The 16061-nt window shown below is 30.3% G+C and overlaps 1 protein-coding gene across 6 annotated transcripts in view; it reads left to right on the top strand.

The window, feature by feature from the left end:
- Positions 1-11972, top strand: part of LOC106478417 (plexin-A2-like) — a 235661-nt gene extending 223689 nt beyond the window's left edge. For 5 of the 6 annotated variants that reach the window (XR_002609894.1, XR_002609893.1, XR_002609895.1 and 2 more), the window contains 5 exons: positions 1-55; positions 593-696; positions 1296-1392; positions 2184-2281; positions 2874-2914. Coding sequence is in view for 1 of the 6 variants with exons in the window: in XM_013938958.2 (XP_013794412.1) it covers positions 1-55; positions 593-696; positions 1296-1392; positions 2184-2281; positions 2874-2963; positions 3271-3440; positions 4151-4363; positions 6220-6295; positions 8638-8712; positions 10025-10126 (1080 nt within the window). In the remaining 5 variants the exon portion in view is untranslated. Of the gene's footprint in view, positions 56-592; positions 697-1295; positions 1393-2183; positions 2282-2873; positions 2964-3270; positions 3441-4150; positions 4364-6219; positions 6296-8637; positions 8713-10024 lie in introns of those variants that run through there. The other variant, XM_013938958.2, reaches the window with a different exon arrangement.
- Positions 11973-16061: the final 4089 nt, after the last annotated feature.

Here is a 16061-nt window from a genome sequence, read left to right as displayed (position 1 = left end):
ATTTACAAAAATACTCCATTTTCTCAAAGGCCTGTGAAAGAGGATCTTGATCTTGGTAAAATTTAAATAACCTCTTACATTTTTTATTATCTATTTTTGTAACTAATATTTTTTAAGTATTGCACAATAATTGGAAATGTAGAAGCAATTAAGCTTATCAACTTGTGTTATGTGAAACCAATATTTAAAGGAAAGTTCAAAACTTTACACACATAATCATTTGTCAGGATTGCCTGTTACAGTATCTGAAAATATTTCATGAAATTGTTGTGTAAGTTTAAAAAGTATTTTTATACAGTTGGCTTAAATACTATTGATATTATTTTCCACAATAATGTTTGCTGTAAATATAGTTCATGTTGTTTTTAGGACCACTAGGATTCGACAGACCTTTAATGATAAAAATATCATTAATTTGAAGTGAAAGTAATAAGATTAATTTTATTAAGAAATTTACAAATATGTTTTCATTCATGTTTCTGTTCCCATTATGACATCTTTCACTTAGTTTTTTAGATGAATAACATAACTGAACTAAATAAATATCACTTTCTACAATTGTACTTTTATTTGTTTTTCTTTGGTATTTCAGAATGGAGAACTGGTACACATGGTAGGCTCACTTTGTTTGATGAGGACTCCACTTCAAGAGTAGAAGGTGAATGGAGGCGTTTTAACACCCTTAGTCATTACAAGGTTTGTTAGATGAAATATACATCCTTTAAGGGTGGTTTTTCTATTCATATTTAAAGAAACAAACTAAAATTCACTTTCTCAGAGAATAGTGTAAAATAAAATTCAAAAGTTTAAAACTTATTTTTTTATTTTCCCTGTTTTGCATCTTTAGAGTAAAACCCTAAAACACAAGAGCCTGAACAACTGAATACTCAGGTTTTTTCAAATATGTTACTCATGTTTTTATGTTTTGTGGTTTCACTCTGAAGGGTAACTGAAGATTTGTAACTAGTAAGGAATTAATGTTAAAGTTTTTTTAATTTTTGTGTTTCATTCTAAAATGATATAACTTATACAGTTTAATAAACTGATGCACAGTTCACATAACTTTTGTTTAAAAACGAAAAGTTCAAGTTGTGATATATCTGCACAATATTTTGTTACACAAGATATTTGTTTTGCTTTTGTATCAATCTATATTCACTTTAATTGTGAATCAAACATGGCAATTCAGCCAGATATATTTTTTCATCAAAACATATTTTAATCATGTTATTAGAAACTTGGTTTCTGTTTCATGTTATGGAATTGTTTTTTTTAATGATTCACAATCTCGTCAGGTACCAGATAGTGCCCTCTTAACCCTGGTTCCAAAACAGTCATCTATGTATAACATTTCAATCATGTCAGAGAAAAATGAAAAATTGCATAAATATGGTAAGTCTGATGTTCAACAAGTTTCTTATGCAAGAAACACATTTCTATGCAATCAAAATAAGATAATGCAGTTGTTAATAATTAAATATTATACAAACATCTCATTCTGTCAAACCACAATTGAATATTTGGTGGTATATGCATGATTTTGAAAATAAAAAATCCTTTCTCTGAATGGAGTATATAATATTTTTCACTTTGGATAAATATCAGATTCATCTGTGGATAAGTGTAGAAAGGATCCAATTACATCATTGATAAATCTCTGCATTTTTGTTAAGATTTTTTAAATAATTCTTGGTCATGTTTGGCATGGGAAGCAAAAGTATTAATTTAATTCCTAGTTTGAAACAAGATGCTGTATTTTTCACAGACTATGAGATTTATTAATAATTGTTTTTGTTTTTTCCCAAAATAGATTTTATTCATATTTGAAATGATGTGTAATATAATGACGTTTTGAGTTTATGTAGAATTTCTTATTATAAATTTCATTGAATTTGAATGTAAAACTCATGACTAAATATTTCACAATTGAACAAGTAGCATTTTGGTAGTAGCAAACATGGACATTAGGTCATCATCATTTTAAACTTCTAAGTTTGCACAATATCAGCTCTAAATGTATTAATTTCGTCACACTAGCATTTATTTTCAAAGGTATCTTGCTTATAAAATTGTCCTGTATTCATATGCACAAAGCTTATAATTCTTAAGGATTGCACAGATGAGTAAATTAAAATTACTTTATTAGTTTTACGTAATTTTCATTTATTTTTTTCCACTGTCAGAGACTCTAAACTTTCCATTAAAGATGAGCCCTCCTCTAAGTCGTGCTACATCACCACTCAATCATGATGTAGAGGCTAATTATAGACCATGGCATTTGGTAAGTGGTTCAAGTCACAATTAACAAATAGAGCTGATTTTGCAGTTGTGGAATGTTCTCAAATCTGTTTATTTTGTCATTTATTGAAACTCTTCTATGTACTATTGTTGAAAATGTTATCAAAACACAAAAAATTCATGTTTCAAAAAAAACATTAAAAAAAAATGTTCATATATAATTGATCAGCAATTTAGTTTTCCTTTGTTACTTCACAAATTATAAAATAATTGCAAAAATAAACATTTAAAACTAAGATTCTTAGAAAAAAAAATAGAGTAATAATAATGATTAAGCCTATTTAATCAATTAATGGCATTAACGTAAGAGTACGTACAAAATGTTGCTTCCTGTTATTATCTAGTTTTCATTTGTAACATATTTCTGTATATTAATGCATTGTAGTTCCACTAATAAACTGCTGCTTAATTTCCTTACATGTTTTCTTTTGAATTTCAATAGTGTCTTCCTGTCATATATAATTGTTTTGAGTTATTTATCTATAGATGAAAGAAAAATGCTATACGTAAATCTACTTTCATAATTATGGTACGTTTTTGTAACAAGTGCATACATTAAAACAATAATTTTCAAGGTAAAACACCATGATACTGAACAAAAAGAAGGAGAGAGAGGAAACAAAATGGTTTCTGAGATCTACCTCACAAGACTCTTAGCTACAAAGGTGTGTGAAACTTATCAAACTATCATTAGTCTTAGCTAAAGTATATTTCCAAAGTTTTCTTTAGGCATTTATTTGTTATTAAAGTATGTTCTTCTATTAAATGGAACATATTTTCTTTTTCAATACAAAAATTAAAATAAATGCCTGTAGAGTTCTAAAATTTTTCATAGTCTTGCTAAAAAATACAGAAAAATAATATAAATTGTGGTTTCTCATTTAATGTTAAACATGTGATTGAAATTTCATACATAAAATTAAGCTTTATTAATCACATCTTCACCTAATTCTGTGATTTTTCCTAACACAGGGAACACTACAGAAATTTGTGGATGACTTATTTGAAACAATTTTCAGCACAGCTCACAGAGGTAGTGCACTACCCTTAGCTATAAAATACTTGTTTGATTTTTTGGATGACCAAGCTGTTCAGCATGAGATAACAGATAAAGAAGTTGTCCACACATGGAAGTCAAATAGGTGAGAAAGATGATGGTATAATTGTCCACAAAGTTAACCAGAATATCAAGTACCTTTTTGGTAAATAGTCTTTTTTTTTTCCTTCAGAAGAGATCATTCTCTAAAAGCACTTGAACTTTTATAATCACTTTCTAGTGATCCATAATATCATTTTACTTTAAAATGATTAGTATATATCAGTACTGACATTGTAATTAGAGTAAAAAAAAATTGTGTTACTATTAAGGAGCTAGAAAGAATGTCTTAAATTATAGATATTTTAAACATGCATATAAATCATTTCAATTACATATCCAGATAGTGCTGTATCCAACATTACAGATCATGGTGGGTGTGTTTTTTTTTTTTTATCTTACTAATAAAATAACTGGTGTATTAGTTGTTAAGTACAGCAATGCTTCTCAATCTTAGTGAATCTGGTAACTATTAAACAGTGTTAAATAATCATTCAGAAAATTTATCATATTACAAAGCAATGAAATCACTTTTTGAAGAGAATTCAAGTTTTAAAACCTACCATACTTGAAAAAACTGTAATCAGTAGGTGCATGATAATATCCATTTACATTCAATACTGTAATGTAATGCAATTTTATGATGCTGTGAAGAACAGCTGAAGTATCACATATTTTGGCAAGTATTCCTATTTTTCGTTATATTTTTGTCTTAAATTTTCTATAGCTCTGAATTCATGCATTTTTTTTTATCAGCTTACCTCTGCGGTTTTGGGTAAATCTCATCAAGAACCCTAATTTTGTATTTGACATCAACAAGTCCAACATTGTCGATTCTTGTCTGTCAGTGGTGGCACAAACATTCATGGATGCCTGCTCTACATCAGATCATCGATTAGGGAAGGATTCACCCAGTAGTAAATTACTATATGCTAAAGACATTCCTGTTTACAAAGATTGGGTAGAAAGGTAATATAGTTTGTTACATTAAAAAGAAAAAGCTAACCATACAATGGCTAATATAAAGTGAATAAAAAAGTGATCCCAAAAGGGTGGTTATTTTACACAAGAAATATCTTTATTATATTAAAAAAAAATCACTACAGTAATTACTCATTCAAGGTGAAACGTGCTTACTTCCTTAGATTTAATTGAAAAATATTTACTTAAGTCATTATGTTACTTTATTCACCATAAGACTATGAGGTAATATTAAAAAAAAGCAAATACCACAAAGATTTAGAGTATCTCCTTTGTAATTCTAAGAACTTATGAGTGAAAGCAATGAAGAATGTTTAATAATATGTCAACCACACTGTTTCTACTATATCCAGTGCTGATGACAAGATCTTTCACCCAGTACCAGCTTGAATATGACAGACACCACAGTGGTTGAGGTGCTATTTATATATCAAATTACAATAACAACAACTGTTACGGTGTGAAATGGATTAAGTTGGTGTAGTGTAAATTTATAACAGTTATTTACAAATCAGAATTGGGGTAAGGATTAATAACACAATATCATTTATTTATTTTAACACCAATTATTTATTATTTATTTTTGCCTGAATTAACTTTACTAATCATTTAGAAGAACTGGCAAACCAGCAAGCTTGTTTTATTGTTTTCAGAGCATGTCAAACAACCACAATAGAAGAAGATTAAATTAGTAATTCTAACTTATGAGTGAAAGTAAAGAAGAATGTCAACCACACTATATCTACTGCATCCAGTGCCGACAATACCCCTTGCCCAATACCGGGGCTCATCGGAAAATGATATATTTTCAACATCCACCATCACTCAATGTTTATTTAATAATAGCATTTTTCATTAGTGTTGGGAAAGATATGATGTCTAGTTGTTCATGTCCATTTTTATTAACCCTCGTGGATCAACAATTTGTGATATACCGAGTTATAATAAAATGTAAAAAAAGTAATGGTTTAATTTTCCTTGATGAAATACTGAATAATATAATTTTAGGTCTTTACAATAGATAGTTTGAGTGATTACAGATAATGAATTTATGACAAAGTCGTTTTCTAACTGGAAACATTACTTAAAGAATCACGTTTTTATTCAATATAATTTTACATCTGAAACAGGAACTTATAGGAAAAATGACTGTTTAGTAAAAGAAGAAATTACAAAGTAAAAATAAAAGTCATCATAAAATTTATTACTTTTGGCTTGAGATGGATAATTGTTAATCATATTGATTTTCTTTGTTGTCGTATATGGATGATAAATTGTTTTCAGGAGATCACACACTAAAAAAATGTGTAGGTATACATTTTCACATGTTTGAAATGTTAATTAACTTGTTGCTTGTTATAAGACTATGGTCATAAGTTAGTACTTTGTATTGTAATTGCATAATATGTGATAACTACCAGTACTTAAATATTACAGATTTTAATAAAAAATGTGATTTTGTTAGGTGATTTTGATATTTTATTTCACTTTATGTGCTGTTTTTATTACATTTATGTGTGATCAGTTCCCAAGTATATAAAAAAATTAATGAAAAAACTTTAAAATTATGATTGAAACTGTATAACTAACTAAGTAAAAGTAATGAAATCCATTGTTCAGTTAAGGCAGTTTTCAAGACAAAGTGAGTAAAATGAGTATTAGTAGAAAATTCATTTAAAACAAACTATTTTCATATTGTAAATAGAGATGATTTGCAGCTGTTAAAGATTTGAAAGTCTAGTACCTAAAGGTGGCCTGAAATCAACAGAATTTGTATTTCAAATATAAGCCACTTCACTTGAGTATTAAACAAAATCAAATATTATGATTTTTGTGTTTTTTAGATATTATCAAGATATTAGGGACATGCCTGCCATAAGTGACCAAGATATGAATGCTATGTTAGCAGAGGAATCAAGGGTAATGGTTACAGTTTTTTGTTTCATATCAGTTTTAACAGTATGTTTTCTGATGTACTAATTTATAACTTGATGCCTAGCTTAATGGTTTCAAAGTTCTGAGTGTTAAGTACTGTTACAATATTGTAAAATATTTATTAACAAATCCAGATTATTCTTACAGACGTGTTTAACACAATTAATATCTGTAATATTTCAAGTCATGCATTTCATATTTGATGATTTTTAGGTTTGTCTTTAATTTTATGTGACCTTTTTGGGTTTAACAATTGATAACTTAAGTGCACCACATATATATATATTACAAAATTCTGTTTCACTTCTTAATCTTTGAACAAACTGCAGATAGGGTGGTAAAAATTGTATTACAAAAAAGTACTTAATTCAACACAACCATTTTTATCTTTCAACTAAGCATATTAATTATGAAGAACAAATATTTATTGGATCTGGTTTTCTTTAATTACCTGTCTAATTGAAAATAGTGTATAAGTTTACTTTCAAATGTGATCAAGTATGTTGAAGAAGTGGGTTAAATTAAATTCTGGTACATGCACTATGCTGTGATAATTTGTAAAATAATCATAAAATAATACTGAAGGCATATACAGGGGGGTTATTCACAATTAATAAGAATGACATCTCATGCTAACCCTTGGAACTACTTCTACTATACTTGGTCTTGCCCATTCTGATGAAAGGGCAGAGCATAACTAGCTTGCCCGACTGGGAATCCACAGGTCCATGGTTTATGTCTTGTTGCTGCAAAAATGAACTATACACTTTGGGGCCATAGATGCATTATATTCATGATGGCAAAATCCCACTATTCAATTTGAGTGGCCCAATGGTTGGCAGTTGGAAATGTTGACTAACTGCCATCCCTCTAGTTTATAAGTTCAAAATTATGGATGGCTAGCACTGATAGCCCTAGTGTAGCTTTACACAAACTTCTGAAGCAAGCATACATTCAAACATCTAATGACCATGATTACACACTATTACATTATGCTGCAAAGAACAACAAGGTCAATCTTAGAAGACATACCTTGACAAACTTCCCACAGATCCTCCACTGTATGTGGATAGTGTATGTTCAAGCATATCATATACAAAGAAGTTCTTGGGTGACTTTAAAGATGTGTTGGAAAAGGAGCTACAATGAATACTGAGTTAATTCTTTAATTGAACATTGCTTAAATATTTATTCTGGTGTTGCTATACCTTCTAGATGTTCTAACCATACAGTACAGGAATTTTGTTACTGATATCAATATGTTCTCTTGATGGTAACTAGAATTCCCCTTTTTCTTACTGTGTGCTTTGTAAGTTTAAATTTTCCATGATAAGAGAAACCTGTAACAAGCATAAAGCCCATAAATACTTTCTTTACATTCTCTGGACCATGACCTGGCATGGCCAGGTGGTTAGGGCACTCAACTCACAATCTGAGAGTCGCAGGTTTGAATCCCTGTCCCATCAAACATGCTTGCCATTTCAGCCATGGGGGCATTATAATGTGACAGTCAATTCCATTATTCGTTGGTAAAAGAGTAGCCAAAGAGTTGGTGTTGTATGATGATGACTAGCTGCCTTCCCTCTAGTCTTTCTCTGAAAAACTAGGGATAGCTAACACAAATAGCTCTCGTGTAGCTTTGCACGAAATTCAAACCAAACCAATCTCTGGACCATGTTGGAAAGATCTTAATCATTTTGAGGTAAGTAATAAATATCCAGTTTCTTACTGAGTCTTCAAGTACACCCAGGCCTTATCAAGTGTAGCAAAAACCTTTAGTTTCTCCTGAGTGAGGTATTTTTTCTGCAATTTCCCACAATTTGTGCACTCATAGTTTGTTTCTTTACAAAGGCAAGACATTTTTAATGATGTTGTGCATAGTTTATTGGAACATGTGCAAGGTATTAGCAATAAATTTCTGAGTAGATAGGAGTTCTTGGAAGACAAGACTGTATGCTCTATAGATGATTTAACTTCTTCATATGAATGTACTTGATCTTCCTTAATCCCTTAGCCATAAATCAACCAAGGCAGCATTGCACTGTCACTTGGTTAGGAACCTGCTGTGAACCAAATATATATATAGTTGCTAAATATGGCACCATTGTAAAACTGTATTAGCTAATTCTTATAAAATGCAATTAACGCTTTGTATTTCATTTTTCCATCTTCCACAGTAAGGATTCCTTTAATACTTGTTTAAATTTATGTGTACAAAGGAAATGAAAATACTAAAATATTTTTTTCTGTTCTTTATTTTCTTTTAGTGTAATTCAGGATACTATTTCTTTAAGACTGTCTACAGATAATGTTTTATCATTTTTCAGCAACATGCCCATGAATTTAACACAAACGTTGCTCTGCATCACCTGTATAGTTATGCTGTGAAATACAATGATCAGGTATGAAAATAATTTAGTTGCTAAGTATTATATTAAAGAAACATTTTATCCTCTTCCAATTCTACATTAATGTATTTGAAGACAAATATTTTCTAATTTTATTTTAATATGTAAGGGAAAAATTACTTCTCTAAAAGGAACAATAGAGAGTCTTGTGGATTAATATCTACTATACTGTTATTTTGTTCACTACCTTTGAAATATTCTTATCTGAAATATAAAAATATCTGCTGGTAGAAAGGCTTTATTTTGATACCTGTATTATTGACTATCTACATTGTTGACTTTGGAAACAGAGATAAACATTGAGAAATATTTATGTGTGTTTGTGTCTTCATAATAGAAAACTAGTTTTATGTGTATAAAATATATCCATTGGCTTAGTCCATTGGACCAAACCTGTATTGAAGAAGGAATGTTGACTATAATTTCGAATTTACTATGTGTATCTGCATGCTTTGAGTAAAATGTACCAGCCTGATGTAGTGAGAAATCAGATCTTTTACAAAAGTATTTGTACTCTGGATATGTCTGTGAATCAAATTTAGTCTGATTCAGACTCTGACATGGAGTGCAAGGTAATATGAAAGATAAAAATACTTTTGTCCTTCAAAAGTTTGCATATTGCATTTCTTCTAGAACCTCCAAAATGTACATCTGCAGTTTTTTCTTTACTATCACTGTCTATTGTATCTGGTATTTACTCTCATCTACTATGATCTGTTGCTAAATCAGCAATACAGGGTAAGATGAATAGTTGCTAACTCTGACAGCATATATATATATGTGTGTGTGTGTGTGTGTGTGTTGAATGGCACTATGTTAAAGGTATAGCATGCATTCTTTGAACCTCACATAAGGTTAAAAAGCTCTATTAAAATCCAGTTAATGTTGAAAATGTTCTCTTACATTTTTTTTTAAAGATACTTATTCATAGTTTCATTGTTCTCAATAACAACTGCATTATCATGCTGTACTATCATTCTTTTGTTATATAATAATGCATCTCTAACATTTTTACATGTAAGCAGTGAGTGTGTTAATAATAAATAATGACTGTTTTTCATATTTTTATTGACACCATTAGGCAACCTTTCAGTACACAAAACTGAAATATTTTTAAATGTATGAAATGCCTTGTCTTAAAATAGTTTAGTCTATAAAATGTAATTTGTTGAACAAAAATGTTTTATCTTGTGATAAGAGTTTATCAAGTCTGTATTTTTACTGCATCAGAATGAATTCAATTTAATCATATAAGTTTATTGCTATTTCTTTCTTTCTAGACGATGTTATTGATTTCTTTTTACAGTTGATGATGGCTCTAGAAGAAGATGAATTTTCTCGAAAAAATCGCTTATCATTAAAACTAGAACAAATACATGCTATTATGACAGGAGAATCAGAGGCTTGACCATTCATTGATCAGTGTTCATATAGCCTGATATCCAGACAGTTTTGTTAAAAGAAAGGATGTCGCAATGGACAGCATTTACCATAGTTATTCTGTGCCACGTTTTATGAGCAGTTTTTGGTGCCATCTAGTGAATGAAAATGCTAAAACATTTTGCATCTCTGAATAGGTGATAAATATTAATTATAGATGCTTTTATTATAAAAGGGAAACTATCATCAAAGTCAGTGTATTTAAAGCTTAAAAATTGCTGTATATCACAAAGTCTGACCACTGAGTGAAAGATATTTCAAAACTGCGGTGCTCCTCACCATAATAGCTAAAATCCAGTGGACATTTTCCCATCTCTGAGCTTTTTTGTCCCTTATTCTTGCCTCCCCATCCAGGATGTATGAAAGGTATGTCTTTTGTCAGCCTGTGCCTCTTATTTTTGGATAATAGAAACCCACCAGTCAGCTTCAGTGCCTTTGTGATTGGTCACGCCCTACCCTGCCTATCTCCTGTTGACTGCTTTTGGCCCAAGTGAACAACAGCTTCAAAGCCATCACTGTTATAATTCGTCTTCCAGAGATGTTTGCTTGGTCGTCTAGTTCTTTCTTCATCCTGTTCCTGACATCTCACTTTGGTTTCCTTGCATCACATGCAGAATAGCTGTAGATTCCACACAGTGCTTTCTTACAGCTATACAATAACCACTTTGAATAGGAGTTCAGTCATTTCACAGCACCAGTAGTCTTTGTGTTTCTTAACCAAACACATCAAGTAACAATAAAGGATCAAACATGTATGTTTTGTAAATTGTTAAATTTCTTGGATATGATTTTGTGAGGAAGATACTGTATATTCTGTTGTGTACATCCCAATGTTCTGTGTAAGATGGAATGATATTGGCTATGAAAGGCCAGTATACTACGGGATGAACTTTTTTCTATTTACTGTGATAAGTGTCGTACAAAAATGTTTTTTGGCCACAGAAGAGTAGTAATTGTTGTAACTTTTCAGATCATAAACCATGATTACAATTATTGACATAACTTTTTTTGACAGCTGCCTTTACTAAAAAAAGATGGTTATGGTAACATGGTAGAAAAACTGTCACTGCTAATCCACACAATCTTTTTGTAAGCAGTTAAAGATTTGTACCTTTGTGAAACGTACACCGTTTGTATTTGGCAAGATTGTACTTAAGAAAAATTTGATATTGTCTGTAACTGCACCAAAAAAGTTGTCCTGTTTCTTGATGTCACAAAAAAGTGACGCATTGTTGCTATGAATAGTGTGGTTGTCTTCGAGACATGGGGTGCTATTAAAAAAAGCCTCACATGCCTTTGAAATTCTGTAATCCAGTAATTTTTATTACAGTGTCAATATTCCTAACAGTAAATTTGATTTCCCCTGAATAGTCCTTCACTAGATAAACTTGCTTCCAAGTGGAAAAAACATAAAGCAGAAAGAAATTCATATGTATTTTAGATTTTTTTATGAGGCCATTGATTGGTGTTTAACCACAAGTTCCCAACCAGCACACCAAATATAGATGTGTTAACTTGTTCAGGGAAAGAACTGTTAAGTTACTAGTATATATATATGTTAATCAAGATGAGCTGGATATTTGTGATGTTGCACAAGTTTCCACATAAAAAAGCAGGCCTTGTCTGCAAGAGATTTTTTTTTATGTAACCCCTCACCTCTTGGTGAAGTATGTCAGTTTTGTACGACTTTGAAAACTGTAAGATATTTATAAAATATTTTTATTAAGGTATTGGACTAAATTCACTACCTTGCTCAAATAATTTCCTGCATTAAAATGGTGTATGTATAAATAAAAGCTAAGCTGTGTATTGTTTTTCTATGTCCAGTCATCTATGGTGTTAGCGAAACATTCAGATATTTATTTCTACCTATAATTACTTCTAACGTTTACTATAACATTATGTTTTCTTAAATTATTTGGTAATCATTAAATAACCAAGTGATTCTTTATTTTTAAAAAACATAAATCGGGTATGAATAAACTACATCATTAACTATTAATTGTTGTACTGATATTATCAGTCAACTTGTTTTCACTTTGTACACCAAAATATAAAAGAACTGTAGAATTGGTGGATGTTTAAGTTCTCTGCATTACTTGCATCTCATATGTAGATGGTGACTTTTTTTTTACTATTATTAATGCCAGAAATAACACCTAAATTCTGTGGTGGAAACTGTCATTATTACCACTGTATGAAGCTTCAATTACTTGGTGAAGTAAGTAAATGACATAGATTTAGCAGGTTTTTAAAAGCTCATCAGATGGTTGATTTGGCTTAACTTATTAGAAAAAAATACTGGTTCAAGTAATACAGTGCACATGTATAAAGGGATACAACCACAAACTTGTATAGTGTAAACACCACCACAAAAGTTAAATTAATAATGGACATTAATATAACATATAGTGCATACAGTTAACAAAGAAAAAATGTTTTAGAATTTTTCAATAAACACTGAAAATGATTAGTTTGCAAAAATTGACATTTTTTAACATTTAAACAAAATATGTAAACAGAGGTCACGTTTATGATATAATGTCATGAAGTATTGCAGCAACATGATGACATGTCTTTTATCAATGGATTCCACAAGCATCTCACTAAGTCTATACATACTCATGATTGCTGCCACTTTCTGGGTCACAGTTTTTTATTATGATGTTTCATTTACTTCTTGTCAGTTTCATTGTTTCAACATGCCTATTTGGAAGGAGATGTTTACCAAATGACTTATGGAACATTAATTTGATCTCCTCTTACACCTGTTGTATGTGAACTATTCACGCAAGAAATGAAGAACTGTGCATTACCATCTGCTGTCTATAAAACTATTAAATAGTTTCAGTATGTGGATAACATTTGTTATTTAGTGTTAAGAAAGAGAAGATATTAGCTAATTTTTGAAACATTTTAACAACCAAATCTCATCAGGCCAGTTCACTTTACAGATAGAATAGAGTAAATAACTACCATTTCTTGACACACACTTGATCAGAAATGGGCATCATTTTCTAACAAAACTTTAAAAACAAAACATTCAAACAATATTTAATGCATTAACTATCAGTTCTGCCACCATGAAACAATATCATGCATAGAAAAACAACAAAATGCAAACACACTAGTCAATACAACATGCAAACTTATTAATAACTGTTCTTCTAATTTGTAGAAAATATCGAGTCAAATTGGTTTAAGATAATATTGCACACTCAAAGATAGATAATTAGCAAATCTTAAAAATTCAATAACTCAACATGAAAAAAAAATGTTTATGATATGAAATCAGGGCTGTGAAAAGGAAAATGTTAGTGAAACAGTCATTACAGGTATGTATTCAAGAAAACTTTGCATTATTTCAAACCTCAGCTATCTCTTTTGCTGTGTGTAAAAGAAACTAAATGGAAAAACACATATTTTTGACAAAGAGGCACATGACAAGGAACAGAGAGTATTGCACATAACAATTAAGAACTGTGACACAGAATGTGGAGTCAGTCCCAATTATAGAAAAACCAAAGTCAGTTGTTTATGGTTTTCATTGTTAAATGATGTCACCCTCTTCCCTCCATTAACTTTGGAAGTCTTGCTGCAGTGCTTCTGTGTGTGTGTAACTGGTTTCCAATGTATTTGAAGATTTGTAAACAGTTCCTTTTTAGTTAATTGTATATTATATTTATGATCATCATTAATTTCTTTTGCCATTCTGTATGTATTGTCGAGTGACAGTACTCTGAGTAGTATCCCTTTATATATGGTTAAAACACTTGTTAAACCTATGTAAATTATTGAAAACTACACACATACAAAGATGATGACTCGTATTAAAGAATTTAGTAGGCTAGTAGTATAAAATGTATCACACATTAAAAACATCAAATTATTAAATAAATTAATAGTTTGTATTGAATGTATTTTTATAAAAGACCTATCAAACAACTTTGATACATATCATTGACTGACAATGATTGTACAAGAACCTGTGAGAAAACTGCATGCAACCCTTTTGTTGCTTATGAAATCTACATTTAAGTCCAACCTTCCCAGCAACTATAATACGTTTGTAATTCTGTGGCAATCATATATTGTTAAAATGGTATAATGATATCACAACTATACAAAAAAAAACTATTTTATGCATGTTTTGACATTAAAAAATTTTTTTATTTAAATGAAAGATTCTGTGAAGATGTCTTTTAGCAGGCCTGACAGCAGAACAACCTGTATGACAAGAAAAGTTCAAAATGCATCATGAGAAGAACAAGGGCAACATATCACACACAAGTAACCAATAAAACTATTTTTAAGAAGAGAAACTAATGGTTATGAACAGTGATGTAAAATGTCACAGCACTGTGGTATTTCAAATGTGTAGCAGTCACTAAAATATCACTGGATTCAAATGTTTTTTTCCTCATAATTAAGTCATTATAATCATTTTGTACATGGTGTTTGTAAAAATAACATTTCAAACTATCTGTTTGTCTATCAAAAGTCACTGCCAAGAATACAAGAACTCAACAGCTTGGTTAAACCCATTATAACCAAGAGATATTTGAAATGCTAATTTGTATGTAATGATGGACAATGGCTAAGCTGGTAAAACAATGAGGTTTTATATGTCTAAGAAAAAAGAGCTTAAAATCGCATTTAATAGGGTTTTCTTGTATAGCATTCAGATATACTTTAGTTGTTGTTATAGGTAAAACACAGCTGGTAAGTTCTAATATAAAAAAGGCCTCCTGGGTTGTGATTTGTAATGTTAATTTGTAATGTTATTTTTACATACCTTCAATTTTAAATCTATAATGGACTAATCACGAGAAATGTGAGAATACAAAATCTGATATCAAAGTTTCTTTACTCAAGATTGCTGTTCATGCTTAAATGGAAGTTGATATTGTTACAGGCTTTTTAGAAGATCACCTAACTTTACAGAATTTATACACAGTGGTTTTATAACTAAAAAAATAATATAAGAAAACTAACAAATACAGAATAAAGCAGTATTAAACGATATATAAAAGTAAACAAGTACAAGTCAAAATTGATAATCTGAAATTTAGATGAATAATTAAAGTTATAAACAACAAAGTAACAGATAAACTAAGAGGAGCACAGTGTAACGAGTATTGAACCGTAAACCTCTCGTATTTTATTTTAAACCCATCATTTATGTGCATAGCCCTGTTGCAACTACCTGTATTCATATTCCAAACGTTCCCATATAGGAAAATATCGATTGCTTTAAACCAGTTTCGTTAAATTGGAATACATATTGAAGTATATGATATTTGGGTACAGATATCAAACGTAAGTTAAAATCAGCGTGGTTGTTCAAATGGAGCTATAGGCAAGTAGAAAAGGGTTAAATTCAATAAAAACTTTTACACCACAAACCAGATGTGTATCTGCAGTACTGTATCCTTGCTTCAGACAAATACACTGCAAAACACAACAAATCGAAAGGACAGGATATATAATATTATTAGAGTGATGATTCAAAATAAATACTAAGACGTTTTAACACAGATTAGAATGAAATACGTGCTGAAAAGTAGCTAGTATATGAAAAAAAAAAGAATTCTGCTCACACGCTCAAGTCCATTTTTTGTTTGTTTTAAGGATTTTTGCACAAAGCTACATGAGGATTAACCATACTGTTAGTCTCCGTTCGTTAGTTAATTTTCCGTAAATTCTTTCCGACTAAACTTTAGTGACACAAGTTCTTTCTTAAATAAAACTGATTTATTCTTTCTGAACACAACTTTACGATACACTTAATTTCAACAGTCGCTCTATAACAAACGCTCACGTCTCACGTGGCCAACAATATTCCGTCTGCATACATTCAATTACTCATTACACTGTTGTTCCGTCACATTGTGAACGTCTTA

This window comes from Limulus polyphemus, unplaced genomic scaffold (genome assembly GCF_000517525.1).
Source record: "Limulus polyphemus unplaced genomic scaffold, Limulus_polyphemus-2.1.2 Scaffold210, whole genome shotgun sequence".
Lineage (NCBI taxonomy): Eukaryota > Metazoa > Arthropoda > Merostomata > Xiphosura > Limulidae > Limulus > Limulus polyphemus.
The sequence above is the reverse complement of the archived record's forward strand: the minus strand, read 5'-3'. Positions and strand labels throughout refer to the sequence as shown.